The sequence below is a fragment of the Cavia porcellus genome, unplaced genomic scaffold (assembly GCF_034190915.1).
Source record: "Cavia porcellus strain 051 isolate PalLab524CR breed Dunkin Hartley unplaced genomic scaffold, mCavPor4.1 scaffold_2, whole genome shotgun sequence".
Lineage (NCBI taxonomy): Eukaryota > Metazoa > Chordata > Mammalia > Rodentia > Caviidae > Cavia > Cavia porcellus.
The window spans coordinates 65,146,544-65,162,775 of record NW_026947485.1 but is presented as its reverse complement, the minus strand read 5'-3'; the positions used below and the strand labels follow the sequence as shown (position 1 = coordinate 65,162,775).

General features: G+C 39.0%; 2 protein-coding genes across 8 annotated transcripts in view; one reads left to right on the top strand and one right to left on the bottom strand.

Annotated features, from left to right (window-relative positions):
- Krit1 (KRIT1 ankyrin repeat containing) overlaps window positions 1-10,472 on the bottom strand; it is a 43,756-nt gene extending 33,284 nt beyond the window's left edge. Inside the window, exon 1 of one of the 3 annotated variants that reach the window (XM_003475095.5) lies at window positions 10,183-10,472. In XM_003475095.5, coding sequence (XP_003475143.2) covers window positions 10,183-10,210 — 28 coding nt within the window. In that variant the 5' untranslated portion in view covers window positions 10,211-10,472. Of the gene's footprint in view, window positions 1-10,022 lie in introns of all 3 variants that reach the window. The other 2 variants (XM_013158259.3, XM_013158260.3) reach the window with 2 other exon arrangements.
- Window positions 1-16,232, top strand: part of Ankib1 (ankyrin repeat and IBR domain containing 1) — a 177,575-nt gene that overhangs the window by 40,940 nt on the left and 120,403 nt on the right. The window contains exon 1 of one of the 5 annotated variants that reach the window (XM_063242847.1): window positions 10,557-10,753. The exons of 3 other annotated variants lie outside the window; for them this stretch is intronic. The gene's annotated coding sequence lies outside the window, so the exon portion shown is untranslated. Of the gene's footprint in view, window positions 1-10,556; window positions 11,066-16,232 lie in introns of those variants that run through there. One more of the 5 variants, XM_005006036.4, reaches the window with a different exon arrangement.

Below are 16,232 nucleotides of genomic sequence, written 5' to 3'. Positions count from 1 at the left end.
ACACATAAAAATCAGTAGACTTTCTGTACATAAATGACAAACTCATTAAGAAATTAGAGTAGGAGACCAGAGAACATGGCGGACAGACAACAGCAACTACCAGAGGCTCTCTGAAAGGTTCGGCTCAGAGGCCAGAAATAATGCGGACTAGGGAGACACGAATCAGTAGAGATATGCTCTGCTGACTCAGGAACGAACTGGGCTGAGAGAATCCAACTTGGAATACAGTCCTGGCGCTAAAATAGGAACAGAAAAATCTCGGTGTGGAGGCTCGACTCCGCGCCATCGGAAACCGGTTTGGATTTCCCGCCGTGCGGCGGCCGGCTATCTCCACAGCGGCTCAGCAAGGAGAGACGCGCCGAGCTCTGGGAGCGCCGAGCTCTGGGAACGGGAGAACGGAGTCGAAAAAAAAAGGACGGACAGAGGTGTACACGAAAACTGACTGGTGGCGAGGTGAGTGAGAATCTGACCCCCCACCACAGTTTGACTCTAGCGGAGATCTCTCTGGGCGCCATTCCCCTCTCGGACGGGATTGGAGAAAAGTGCCTGGCCTGAGTGACGCTGCTGGCGGACTCTCTAGGCTAGACTAGCCTAACCCAGATCCCAGAGCCGGACGATGGCCCGGAGGAGCGACTGACTTCCGCGTAGGCTGCCTCCTCCGACTCCCTGGTGCGCAGCGGTGGGCGGGAACAACTAGCCAGCGCAATTTGATCAGGCTGTGGCTGACAGGCAGGGAAGCCGGGCCTCCTTTGTAAGATTGCATTTTATAAGGAACAAAAAATATGGGGAAGGGAAGCAACAAAAAAAGCTCCTCGGCCCCCAACCCTGAGAAACAGGCAATAATGGATGCCGCACCAGTATACATTAAGCACCATATTGAGAGCCTCATAGACCAATTCAGGAATGAAGTTATCAATGATCTGAAGCTAGAAGTATGCAGAATAGTTAGAGAAATGCTAAACACCACCCAGGAAAAAACAGATGGTGGAATGGAAGAACAGAAAAAGAGGGGAGAATTGCTTGATGGAGAAAACAGAGAAAGCATTGAGTATGTGAAGCAGGTTCAAAGGGACTATCAAGAAATTAATAAGTCTATACAAGACTGGCATAACAGCTTGAAAGAAACTAAGGACAGACTATCTGAACTGGAGGGCAGACTTGAAATATGGGAGAATGAAATGAAAAACTTCTTAAAAATAACAAAGAAACAAACAGCAATAATACAAAGACAAGAAGATGATAAGAGGAGCCACCACTTAAGGATTAAGAACATAGAAGAAGAAGTAGGGACACAAACAAGTGAATTACAAAAGCTACTCACAGAAATAATCCAGGAGAATTTTCCTAATTTAGCAAAAGGTAAAGATACTCAGCTGTATGAGGCATACAGGACCCCAGCTACCTACAACCCTAACAGAGAAACACCCAGGCATATAATAATAAAAATCCCAGAAATTCAATACAAGAACAGAATATTAAAAGCTGTAAGAGACAAGAAACAGATCACTTACAAAGGAACACCCATCAGAATTACAGCAGATTTCTCTTCACAAACCATCAAATCACGAAGAGCATGGGGGGAAATAATTCAAGCTTTGAAAGATAATAATCTCCAGCCAAGATTGAGATATCCTGCACAACTGTCCCTGGAAATTGATGGAAAAACGAGGTGCTTCCAGGATAAAGAGGAACTGGGGGAATTTGCAACCACCAATTCAACTCTACAGAAAGTATTGCAGGATATTCTAAAAAAAGAAAAATACAAAGAACCCAGAAATAGTGGCAGGGAGGCCACAACGAATGGAGCAGAGAACAAAATGAAGAAGACAAACTGACAGCTACTGACAGAAAAAGAGCTCAACAGAAATGAGACAGAGAAGATTGGATGATAGGAACAGCTATTTTTGAGAAAATGACATCTTAATAGGTAATGCTGATTCAGTACCATCTTGTTTTGAAGTCTCATCTAGCTTTTGTTCTTCTGTCTCCAATGGTCTAACCAGGTTGTATCTTATTGGATTTTGTTATGTATGTTAGTATAAGCAAAAACCTTTTAAAGACAAGGAGATTATACAGAGACCATTGTTCATTTTCTGTTAGTCAATTCCAAATACTCTATAATGCTGTCATTCTCTTAAATGGTTTTACATTGTTTTGATATACTTAATGCTACAGTATATGAAGTTGTACTCAAGGACTTCAGGGAGGGAGTCAATATGGTAACTATTTTTAAGTCGGAAATATCTGGTGGTGAAACACTATTCTGCTTAAAAGGTTATGTCTTGATCTGCCCTGTTTCGCTGTTATGCCCTCTTTTTCTTTTTCTCAATCTCCACTCCATTATATACTTTTTTATTGTTATCCATTTAATTAAAGGGAAAAATATAGCAGGATATAATATAGTAACCCACTTTGACTTTCTATTTTCTCGATTTGAAGCCCTGTATTACTCTCACCATCTTGTTTTTGACTGAGGTTCCTCTATTCTGTTTTGCTGAATAGTATCAGGTTCGAAAGTTTAGGCATCAGCTGAGAAGATAATGAGATTCATTATAACGCCCATTCTCGTTGACTTCTATCTACTTTTGAAGACCTACAATATCTCCAATGTTTTGGTTTTGTCGGTTTTATCCTTTATGGTTTTGTTCAATAGTATTACAACTAATGATATAGGCAATTCTATTAGAAATAGCGGGAGGCATTAGGGTAACCATTGTTGATCACCTTGTATTATGTTTTTATATTATCTATTATATCCACCCTTTTGACTTGACCGATTCTGTTCTGTTATGTCACATTTGGTTTTACTCTCTTCCAAAAAAGCAATAAGAACAGTGGGAGCAATGAAACCCAAAATGTGTAATAGTCACTGTACAAAAGAGAGGAAAAGAAAATGCTCTAAACTATATAACTGCATGTATATTTAAATGTATAAGACAGAAAATGATATCACAGAGTTCTAATGGATCATTGAACAGAACTGTTTGCAGTATCATTGCTGGAATGTCCACTCTACAAACTTTAATTCTGTGACTTGAACAATTATTTCTAAGATGGCAATATGTAATCTATTAACTAGTGATTTCCTACTGCGCATTTTTTTCTTCTGTAAATCTGTATAACTTGTACCCTTCACTGTTTTTTTTTTTTCTTTTCTTTTCTCCTTAAATAAAAATTAAAAAAAAAAAAAAAAAAAAAAAAAAAAAAAAAAAAAGAAATTAGAGTAACAACACCTTTCACATTAGCATCCAAAAAATGAAATAGTAGGACTCAGTCTAACAAAGGATATAAAAATCCTCTACACTGAAGGCTGGGGATATAGCTCAGCAGCACAGCACCTTCCTGGAAAGCATAAGGTCCTATGTTTGATTCCTGATACAAAAACAAACAAAATCAAATTCTCCATTGAAAACTATAATACTCTGAAAAAGGAGATTGAAGAGCATATCGCAAAATGGAAAGATATCCCTTGCTTTTGGGTAGGAAGAACCTAGTGAAAATGGCCATACTTCAGATTTAATGCAATTCTTTTTTTAAAATTTTATTTCAAGAAAGACAAAACAAAACAGAAAATGGGTAGAAATAATACATACTTTCAAAGAAAAAATAAACTAATAAATCACTAGTTGATGTTTGCATATTGTCCTATTACAAGTAATTGTTCAAGACACAGAAGTGAAACATATAAATGGGAATTCAAACAGCGAGACTGCAAATAGTTCTGTTCAACTATATAATAAAAACTTAGTAATATGGTTATCCTATACACTAAAACATACACACATTTATCCATATCTTCATTTATGTTGAGATTAAACAAACCAAAGCAGACTACAAAATCACTCTGAACAAAGAATAATAGTATTGCTGGATTTCACATCATGACACTCCGGGATCAGCATTGGGTACTGTAGTGTCTCTTTTTCTTCAAAGTATTTGTTCATTTCATCATGTGTCATAAGATCAGTTCTCATAAACTGTTTATAGGTTCTACACATGTATGAGTCTTAACATGTATTTTCATCCTTTCTATATTAGAGGGAGGAACAAAATAAAGCAAGATATAACATTCCTATAAAAACATGAAATGAAAAAGACATAAGACCACTGTACAAGGGGTTCTACCATGGATACTGTGTTGTCTCTTGATATCTTCAATAGAATTGGCTATATCATCAGACACAGTATAATTGAATATATCCATACAGAACAGTATTAATAAAAACACAATTTTGTATGTAGTATAAAAATTCAAAAACAGTAATCAAGCCAGAATGGGTATTGTAGTGAGTCTTGACATCTTCAGTGTAATTGCCTAAACTATCAGACTTGATACTATCAATCATGTAAGTTTTGAATAAAATCTGTCAATACCAAACAGCAATCAAACAAACCAGATTTAACTAAGATCAGCCATGATAAACCAGTATAAGTTGTACAGGGCTCCAATTAAATTAATAGGAAATCAAAGATGATTACTGTGCTATATCCTAGTGTTTTTAGGATAGCTGTCTGTGCCCTCAAATCTAAAGCAAGCAGACAAACTGGGATAGAATAAAATCTATCTAAGCAGAGTGGTAGTAGTAATATGGGTTTTAATTCTTGATACACTATTAACAATATCTTCTGCTGTCTTTTTAAAGACCATTCCTCCCCTTTCACTTCCCCAGGGTGCACTGTGTATTTTTGGGTCTCATTTAGACCCTCGGTTTTAAATTGGGGCAACCTGCTATTTACATAAGTGGTTCCAAACCTTCTCCCTCCTGGACTTGATCTCTAATTATATTCCTTTATCTATTAAAGCCTGTCTTTCCAACTTATCCACAAATTCTGGTCTAGTTGCCCCTATTACTCTCTGGTTCCCTGTCACATAGAGCATTGTTTTCTCATATTTGATTTTTGGCCCATATACCTTTCTTCAGGTTAATTATATTTCCTATAAAGAGCATCTCGGTGGACCCTACCTCTTGATCCACTCTGCCTGCGATTCTTTTTCCCTTAGTGTATCTAGGCTATCTATATTAGAAATTATATCCAACCTCCTCTGCCTCATTTCTGTTGTGCTCTTTTTCTATCATTAGTTGTTAATTTGTCTTCTTCATTTTGTTTTTTGCTCTATTCATTGAGGCCTCTCTGCCACTGTTCCTGAAATCCTGTACTTTTCTCTCTTTAGAATATCCTGTAGCATTCTCTATAGAGTTGGATTGGTGGTTGTGAATTCCCCCAGTTCCTCTTTATCTTAGAAGCATCTTGTTTCTCCATTAATTTCTAGAGATAATTTTGCAGGGTACATCAATCTGGGCTGGAGGATATTTTCTTTCAGGGCTTGTAATACTTCATTCCATGCTCTTCTCGATTTGATGGCTTTATGCTGAGAAGTCTGCCGTAATTCTGATGGGCTTTCCCTTGTAAGTAATTTGTTTTTGTCTCTGATAGCTTTTAATAATCTGTTCTTATACTGGATTTCTGGGATCTTGATGATTATATGCCTGGGTGTAGTTCTATTTTGGTTGTAGGTGGCTGGAGTTCTCATACATCTGAATATCATTTCCTTTTCCTATGTTTGGGAAGTTTCCTTAATTATTTCTGTGAATGGCCTTTGTAATTCCTTTGTCTGCACCCCTGCTTCTTCATTCACATTCTTTATTCTTAAGTTGTAGATCCTTTTGTCATCTTCTAGCCTGTGTACTATTACTGGTATTAAGAAATTTTTCCTTTCATGATCCCACATTGCAAACCTGTCCTCCATTTTGGGTAATCTATCCTTAGTTTTTTTCAAGCAGCTTTGCCAGCTTTCAATGGAGTTTTTAATTTCCTGGTAATCTCTTTGAACCTGCTTCATGTGTTCTATGTTTTCTTTATATTCTTCATCAAACAATTCTCCCCTTTTTTTGGTTTTCATCCATTCTTCCATCTGTGTCTTCTTGAGAGGTGCTTAGCATTTCTTTTATTAATCTATTTATATCTTGCTTTACTTGGTTAAATATTTCACTTTTGAACTCATCTATGAGGTCCCAAAGATTTTGCTTTATGTCCACTGGTGCTGTGTCTGATATTGCATGTTTGCTGTCTTCAGTCGCCTTTGCATTTACCTTTCCTGGATCAATGTTCTCAGGGTTGGGGGTTGGGGACCCTTTCTTGCTTCCTCTTCTCATATTTTTTATTCCTTCCATGCAGGTGTATATAGGAGGCCCCAGTTTCTTTTTTTGTTGTTTAAAGAAATGCGCTGACTAGGTGCTCCTGCCCACAGCAGTGTATTAAGGAAATACAAACAGGGGCAGCGTATGCTGTGCTCTCCCCTCCAGGTCAGTCCACCTGCTGAAGGCTTCACTGCATTAGGGTACGCTGTGAGGCATAGGGACTTGGTTTGGGCTAACTATTGGGTCTTGGCCCAGGGCGTGACCCAGGCCAAACACATCCCACCAATCCCACTTGAGAAGGGAGCAGCTGACTGAAGTCACTGCTCCTTCTTATTCATGCCAGTCTGCCTGGCCCTAGAATGTTGTCTGTTGGAGCCCCATTTTATGTGGATTGGTTTTATTCCAGTCAGTCACCACAGGTCAATGCAGGTTCCCTGCCAAGCTCTCTGTTCAGCTTGCCAGCCCCCAACCTCAGTGTGAATGCGTCTCCAGTGAGTTGAAGCGGTGGGCTTTTGAGTAGCTCGGTTAAGTTTCAGCTGTGTGAGTTCAAGCGCTGCAGCGGGAGCACCAAGCCTTTAGCTGTTCCAATAGTAGCACTGGGACTGTATTTTTAATTGGTTTCTCTCAGCTTAGTTTGTTCCTGGGTTGGGTGGATCCATCTCCCTCTGTTTGGGACTCCCCACGCTGTATTATTTTTGGAATCTAAGTTGACTATCTCAGGGAGCCTCTGTATCCTGCTGTTATCTATCCGCCATCTTTACCAGAACCCCAGATTTAATGCAATTCTGATCAAAATTCCAACAGCAAATCTCATAGAATTAGAGAAAACAACCCTAAAATTCATTTGGAACCAGAAGAGACCTAGAATACCAAAAGCAATTCTGGGCAATAAAGGCAAGGCAGGGGGCATCACAATTCCTGACTTAAAATTATACTATAAAGCTACTGTGATAAAAACAGCATAGTACTGGGAAAAAAACCAGACCGAAGATAAATGGAATAGACTAGATGACACAGAAACAAGTGCAGACATACTCAGTCACCTAATGTTTGACAAGTTACCAAACACATTCACTGGAAAAAAGCCTCTAATAGATAGTGCTGGGAAACTGGCTTTGCACATGCCGAAGATTACAACTGAACCTATATCTTTCACTATGCACTAAACTAAATTCAAAATGGATCAAAGATCTAAAATATTAGAACAGCAACATTAAATCTGGTGGAAGATAGAATAGGAAAAACTCTTGAAGACACTGGTGCAGGCAAAGACTTTATGAACAAAACCTCACTGTACAGGAACTATCACAAAGAATCAACAACTGGGATCTGATCTCATTAAAAAGGCTTTGTACAGAAAGAGAAACCAGCAACAGAGTGAAAAGACAACCCACAGTTTGGGAAAATGTTAGCCAGCTGTTCCTCAGACAAAGGATTACTATCAAGAACACATAAAGAACTCAATATCAGACCTCCCAAATTTGAAGACCCAATCCAAAAATGGGCATCTGAGATCAGTACATACTTTTCAGATGAAGAAATACAAACAGAAAATAAATGTATGAAAAAAAGTTCAATACCACTGGTCACTCAAGCAACGCAAATTAAAACCGCATTGAAATTTCATTTCACCCCAGAAAGAATTGCTATTATCAAGAAATCAACCATTAACAAATGCTGGCAGGGCTGTAGGGAAAAAGAAATCATCTTCACTGTTGGTGGGAGTGTAGACTGCAACCACTGTGGAAATCAGTGTGAAGATTCTTCAGAAACTAGGTTTGGAGATCCCATTTGATGCAGCTACTCCACAGCGATGTATGTGCACCTATGTTTAAAGCAGCCACAATTTGTAATGTAGATCCTGGAAATCATCCAAATGTCCATCAACTGAGGAATGGATAAAAAAGATGTGATTTTTTTATACAATGGAATACTACTCAGTCATCAAGAATAAACTGGAGACTTCTATATGTAAATGGTTGCAACTTGAGACTATACTCGTAAGTGAAATAAGTCAGACTCACATGTATAAACATTGTGTTGTGAGATGTTGAAACAGTAAATAATACCCAAAATGTAGAACAGGTATTGTAAAATGAGAAGAAACTGTTCAAAGGAAAGAGAATAGTTTCCTCCTTGTTACTCTCACTCAATGGTTTTGCTATAACACCTTTACCTTTCTATCATAGTACTTTTTGATATGTTCCAAATTTAAGCTTTTGTTTCTGTTTTGAGTGTCACTGACAAAATACGTATTTCAAATAGGCAAGTAGGGAAAGGAGGAAAGGAGGAAAGAAGGAAAGGAGGGAAAGGGGAAAGGAGGAAAGAAGGAAAAAGCAAAATATATATATATTTTATATATATATATATATACACAAAATAGTTAAAATAATTATACTGATTCTCTTACTTCTTTGAAAAGGTTTATACTAATACTGTCTGGACAATTAAATGCCTATATCTTTTACTCTGAGTAGCTAAAACCATATGCAATATATTAACCATTGTTAGTCTTCTATTGTTTTGGAATTTTATTTTTTCTCAATATAAACATTTTTTTTAAAGTATAGACATTTCATCTGAAAAGCTAATGAAACAGCAGCATTAAATTTTGAGAACACAGCATTCATTTTCATCCCATACCACATGGGAATTTTTTCGGATGATCTTTATTGAAATCACTCCAAGCAACAGAGCTTTGTACACCAGGTGAAAGGGATGAGGCCTTGTCTTTTCTGAATTTCTACTCAGCAATTACTTTTCATCAGATTAGTATTGATTTAAAAGTAATAAAACTACAAATTGTGAGATGTCTGACCACCTCCTGAAAGATCACAAGTCCTATAAAAGGACAATGTATTGTGAAGACCCTGTGTAACATACATGGCACAATTATGGACACAATTCTTTGTATTAAGGACCTAAGAAGAGAAATTAAAATTAGTAACTTTCTTCTCTTGGTCAACTCATACTAGGGAAACACCTGTAAGCAAAATACCTTAACACTAAGCACACAATATTTAAAAAAAAAAAAAGCTAAAGTGTACTTATCCACAAAAGAATAAAATTTATTTTCAAGAAACACTGCTACTTGCATATTTGAAATATGTATTTTGTCAGCGACACTCAAACAAAAGCTTAAATTTGGCAAATATCAAGAAGTATTATGACAGAAAGGTAAAGCTGTTATAGCAAAACCACGAGTGAGAGTAACAAACTAAAAATAATAGGTATAACTACAGTTTTTAACAGTTTTGGGGTCTAAATACTGGAAATACGTGTCAATTTTGTTAAAAGGCTCACTAGGGAAAATGTTTCATATGGTAATATACTGCTCAAGTACATTAACAAGCCCTTATAAATGAAGTAGTGGAAATGGTTCTCAATCGGGCGTGCAACATAACTGAGATAGTTTAAAAATACATAGCGGCATCTTCCCTAGAACAGGGGTAGAGGACTTGTACACCTGTCAGTTGGTGCCTACGGGCTGGTTAACGCCCTGTAGGGTGTCAGTCTGCTTGCAAACTGTAAAGACATACAAGCTCTCCAAGATAGCCGCAGAGGAATAGAACTCAAAACCACAGTTAGGGCAGGTGAGGACTTCTGGTGAAGCTCAAAAAACATACCATGGAAAAAAGGCAAAGAAAGCAAGTAAAAAATCTTAAATGAGGGAGAAAGGTACTGAAGGGAGAAGTGTGCTAGTCTGATAAACTGTGAAGCGCTTTCCCTACAAGGACAACAAAAAACACTGCCTGGAGGTTTCCTCTGCTGCCACCCATCTCCGCCCACTAACGGGAAAACGGCACGTTTAATTCAGAGACTTTCCACCCCAAAGGTGACTGTCAATTCTCTGTACGCAGTTTTAACAAAGAAATGTCTTGCCTGGAGAAACTAGACGCGGAGACGATTCAGTCTCCCACTCCTGTTTTTCTCTCGCGCGAGTCTGGAGCTTTCCCGTGAAAGAAATCGAGCGGTCTCACCCGCGTGGGCGGCCGACTATCTCCAGGGCCGCTACATTCACCTCACCCGCTGGGAGGATCACCTGGGGCGGAGGCCATCAGCGTCGTCATTCCTTCTCCCGGCTCTAGGCAGAGCTGCCCGGCCCAACTTCCTGTGGCAGGAAGCCCCGGTCTCCTCTGGACGCCGCTCGGCGTGCTCCGCAGCGCTCCTCACCCAGAGCCGGACGGCACGGTTTTCTGCAGTTAGAGAACCCCTGGCGCATCAGTTCTTTACTGTCCGTCCCTTTCCTCGCGATTCAGCATCATTTGTTCATCTTCTCCAGAAAATACAGGCTTCCAAGGCTCCAGAGGCCTCCAATCTCTCTCCCGCCGCTACCCGGGCGGGGAAACTACTTCCGTTTTGCATCCCTGGCAGCCGCGCGGCGGCGGCGGAAGAGCTTCCGGGTCGGCAGCAGAGGCGCCGTCTGCTGTTCCTGCTGTTGCTCGCCGGGGTTGCAGGCTCTCAGGAGCTGGTGGCGGGCTGAAGGGAGTCCGTGGCGGCAGCGGCAGGAGCACCAGCGGCAGAGCAGGAGACTGGAGATTGGAAGAGGGCTGCTGGTCTGCGAGCTCGCGCGCCAGTCTCTAGCATGAGCCGGACTTAACCGCGAGGCGGAGGCAAGAGCCACCGCCCCCTTGTCCCCTCCCCCGAGAGTGGCGGCGCGGCGGCTGAGAGGAATGGGGGGCGCCCGCCCAGTCTGATCCTCTCAGTGGTGCCGCGGGCTTACGCAGAGCTTCCTGCGGGCCTCCAGTGCGCACTCTCAGCCCCGGCAGCCTCCGCCCGGCGGGCGCAGCGGAGGCGACCAGAAAGAGGCGCCCGTCAGGGTGGGTGGGGCGGGGAGGGTCCCCAGGGCGCCGGCTCCGCGGCCGAGGCAGAGCTGCAGACCTGCGGGGTCCACCTCACCCTTCCCCTCAGCCCGAGAAGTAACCGTAAGTCTGAGCTGCGCGGTCGTGTTCTGTGTGAGGCTGTCTCAGCCCGCCCTGGGCTCCCGAGTTCCGAGCTGCCTGTCCCACGCCCTCCCAGTCTGTGGAGCGTGTGACTCTCCCTCCTTCTGTACTGCTGTCCATCTGTCCCCACGCCTGGACAGGGAGCATCCTCCGGCTCCCCGTGGGGGCTTTTCTCCCGGAGAATTTGCCAGCATCCCTTTTCCGTGTCGTGTCCCATCCTCCCCATCTGGACGCACCGCCTTGCCTCTCTGCCCTTAAAGAATCTGTGCCCTCCGTCTTTTCTCTGCTGGTCTTTTTCTTGAAGAAAACCTTGGGTTCTGCTAGCCTCGGGGACCAGAGTTTTGAGCCAGCCCAGGGTGAAAGTGCTCTGCCGGGCGGCGATGGGAGGGATGGGTACAGATGCTCCAGTGAACCTTTTTGCTTCTCCTGCTACCAAAACAAAACAATAGGGACGCTTCCCCGTATCCTCCTCCTACCTTCCTAACTCTATGAACTGTTTTCCCTACGTTGCTGTTTGAGTCGGAGGAAATTGGAGCTAGAGCTGTAATTAAGCATCTCCTGTGGAGGTTTTGAAAATTAGTCTCATAAGCTGTCTTCCCACAGAGTAGGATGTGAACAGTGTTCTTGTGTTGACATGAAGACCCATTCCAGAAGATCTTTACTTGTAGTTCTGAGAAACGTATGTGAAAACAAGTCTTTTGTTTCAAATAGTGTGTTTTACATACCTTTGGATAATTTTTAATGTTTTGATTTACTCTTAATTTGAGTAATTAAAGTGTGAGTGTGTGTAGCTGGAATGAAAACCCTTGTATGGAAAGCTTTTTTACTGGAGATGTATAAGTGGTTAAAAAAATTCTTACCATTAAAGTGATTTTTAAAGATCATGTCACATTGTATTTTATGAGATATCACTTAAGTCATTCGTTTCTCAAAAACCTCTTTTACTAGTTGTCAGGCCCAAACAAGTATTACAAATGGTGCCTATGACATTCTTGCTGCTTAATTTAAAAAATGTAATTGAGTATCTTTAATGTATATTTTCAGATATTTTTTACTAGATTTTTTTTTTCATTAAAATTCGGCTTACTTTCTAAGCTGCTATTGCAGATCTTTCCAGAAATGAAATGAAAATATAATTTTAATTCTGTCAGTAATTGGACAGTAGCTCTCATGTGATTCCATGCATTTACTACTTTTCAAGACACCATAGCAGATGATAATTTAAGAATTGTATTACTCTGTGCCCTGCAGGTTCATTGTTACTGTTCTGTAAATTGCTCTATAATGTAGTCTGGTAGCTTCTGTGAGTTGGTTTTCTTGAAAAATATTGTTATTTTGTTAAATCAGGTGTACTCAATGTCTCCCTCCCAAAAAAAAACCCTTTTCAGTAGTGAATTTTGACTATTGGATTTGTAATTTATCCTTCACAAATTTTAGTTTTAAGTAGGTTGAGGAGATGTAGCTTTATCCATCTCTCTTGAAATATACTTTACTTGGCACAGAAGCCAAGCTATGGACAAAGTTGTGTGTATTATTCAGGGCGTGACTTTTGTATTGTGTAAATTTATCAGTTTCCAGATAAGATTAGAGTGATGTAGTGAGGTGATGGCAGTAACTTGGAGAAATCTTTTTTAAAAATTTGATTCCTCTTACCTACAGAGTAGGATGAGAATCAAAGGATAGTATTTTCATATTCACTTGTTCCTTTATCCATGGCTCTGAAAATTTTGAGTTTATAATATGAAAGGGTTCTGAAATCAGACTGTGTCATAAACAAGGCTGTAACAGGTAGTTGCTAGAACAGCAACGTAAGTTTTACACTTCTGTAGCACTGCCCACTTCTGGCAGTTGGTGTTCTTTCCTCTTCTGTGGATGTGTACCCAAACTTGTGAAAGTGAAATGTATGTTTACACTTAATTGTAGGTAAAAGTTCAAGCTAATTTTTAAATATTCACATATAGTAGGTGGAAGAGCTGAATTAATTGTACCTGCGTTTCTCTGAATGAAAAGTAGAAAAAATTCCTCAATACTTAGGTAATCCCAGCCCCATCTAAGAAGAATAATACAACATTCATTTAGGTTAAATTGTAAAATATTTCTTTCAGATATTACACTTTACATAAGATACATTTGGCAAAAAGGATTTGAGAGTTTCAGTCATTATTAGAGATCAGCCCCACAATAGTCTTTATACTTTGTTCTAAAAATGTATTTTATTCCCTTTCTCAGTGTGACTTACTTAGGGAAGAGTAATTTTGGACTCTCAATTTATTCCTCAGAAAATCTCTGATGGCCTCTTTTTTATCTTCTTTTCCAAATAATTTACTTTTATGCACACTTCATTCCAATAAACCTTTGTTAAACATCTACTATGTGTATGAAACTCTGTTATATTTTGGATGTGCAAGGCTAAATGTGTCAAGATTCTGTTCCTTATTGAATGTACCAGTTTAGATAGTTGAGTATGAGTCTCTATCTATGTAAGACTTTTCTTACAGATTTTTTAAGACACTTGACTTTATTGCAGTGTTTTGCATCTTTTTTATAAAAATAAATAAATGAAATTTTAGAGTACTTAATTTGTACTAACTGTGCTAAGTATTTTTCATGCATTATTTAATTTTTTAGAGTAGTCTTACAAATATTTTATCACCATTTAAAAACCATTCAGATTATGTAGTACAGTATTGTTAATTTTTTTCTTGTTATTAGGAGATGCAACTTATCAGCAATTGCATACAGTTCAACCTAATAATTTTTTCACACTTTTTCCTTTAACATTGTTTTCCACTGTTAGCTCTTTTCTCCAAAATCTCATATTACTAGTACTATTTTAAACATTTTACTCTATTTTTTAAAACCAAAACTGTGAACAATTTGCCAATTTTTTTTTTTTTTTTTTTTTTTTTTGTACCAGAGATTGAACCTCAAGACCTCACACTTGAAAGGCAGGTGCTTATGCCACTGAGCTAAATCCCCAGCCCCAGTTTGCCATTTTTTTAGGCCAGTGCCTTTTACTACTAGTTACAAGCTCTCCTGGCTTGCAGACCCAGTAATACTTCTCAAGTTCCTAAGAAAAGTTATTAGTTGATCTTTTTTTATTCTTAGTTTGACATATGCATTTTAACTTGACATCAATCTTTTCCTTTTGGCATACTGAAACCCTCATTATTACCCAAGTCACTTTTTTTCTTTTTTTTCTTTTTTTTTTTGTTTTTGTCTTTTTCCTTTTTACCGGTACCGGGGATCGAACTCAAGACTGCCTGCTTGCAAGGCAGGTGCTTATGCCACTGAGCTAACTCTCCAGCCCCATCACTTTGTTTTTGATTGGAACAATGATAGGGTAGAGTTCCTATTGAACAAAATAACATTGACTAAATATTACATGCGTTAGATGCTGGGACTACAAAGATGAAGTTGATTCCTTTCCTCATTGAGCTATACATGCACACTTAAAATCTATGAAGAAAAAGTTCATTAAACATTGAGATGCGAGGGCTTAGTTTTCCAAACAGGCATTAACCATTGTTAATCTATCTACTCAGAGTCTGGTAAAGGAACATATAAGTAAATATTAAGGCAGGGTTTTCATTCTGTGTCCTGGCCTAAGGCAGTAGCTGACTCACATTTACTTTAGCACTAAATGTTCTGTGTCACATCTTTATTTCAGGTTTTTAAAAACTCATTTTGCAATAATTTCAAACTTAAATACAAGATGCCACAACTGTACAAAGAGCTGTGTGCCCTTCACCTAGTTTTTTCCCATTATTAATATTTTGCTGTATTTCTGCTGTTCGCCATCTGTGTCTATGCATACATACCTGTACATTAACATACACATGAATACAATACCCATTATCAGTCCTCCTCTAAACTTTTTAAACAAATTGTAGACATGATATTCCATCATCCTTAAATACTTTAGTGTCTCTTAAAAACAAAATACTATATTATGTAGCCCCCCAAAATGCATATTTAGTTTTATATCTTTAATATCTTTTTAGACTTCTTTAGCCTTGGTTTTTTATATCTTTCATGTCCTTGGCAGTTTTGTAACGGACAAGTGCTGCGTTTTGTAGGATGACCCTCATCCTACCTCTACTGTATCCTAATGACCCAGTTAGGGATGCTTTCTTGGGAAGAATATCACAGAACTGGTGTTGTACCCCTCTAAATGAATTGCATTCAGAAACAGTGTCAAACCATGTCACTTGTAGTAATGTTAACAAGGTAATATTTATGTCCTTTTGTAATTAGTAGTTGTGAAGAACTACTAATTACAAAATTGTGCTAGTTTCCTGTTTCTTATCAAAACTCTACTTACTAGCCCTAGTATCATTGATGACTCCTATTTGAATTAACTACTTTTCTGTTGATTGCCAAATGGTATTTCCACTGTTCCTGCTACATACATTAGTGGAATTTTGTTTGTAAGGTAGCCCCCATTTATTGATTACATTAGTAATGACCTGGTTTTTTATTTTATTCAATGTGTTACGATTTACTATTACTATTTTACTGTTTAAATTATCTATAGTTTAGTCGGGGAGAACCTCTTCAAGTTGTCTCCTGTGCCTGTTACCATGAGCCTAACTTATTGTGTATTTCCTTAGGACTTTCTAGACAGACAGGCAGTTCCTGGGTCATCTTGTGCTTTACTTGCTCTGTCCCTCCAATGAGTTCTATTTTTGCTTTTGTAAAACATGGTATTTAAAATCAAAGATTTGGGGACTTAGTGTGCTCATTGCTTTTAGGGGTACCATTGCTTCCAAGACCTCTCAGTGGGCAAAATTAGGATACATATATGTATAGCTTACATATATATACCCTCATACATACGTGTAAATATTTCTACACCTGTGTGTGTGTGTGTATATATATATATATAAAATCTCATTGGTTTTTAAAAATTTGAATCTTAGTTCAGTGCCCAGGATTGTTTCTTACTTTTTCCTTTTCTATTATTTATAAACATTTTCTTTGGCAGTACAAATCTTGACTTGGCGTTAGCCTTAATAGATAAGTTATTATCTATTAGATAATCATTTGCACTTTTTTTTGTAATTTGCTCCATGGTGCTACCATTCTCCCTGCCATGTAGATCATCTGTCTGCATATGCCCTTACCATCCTGCATCGTCTCCTGGACT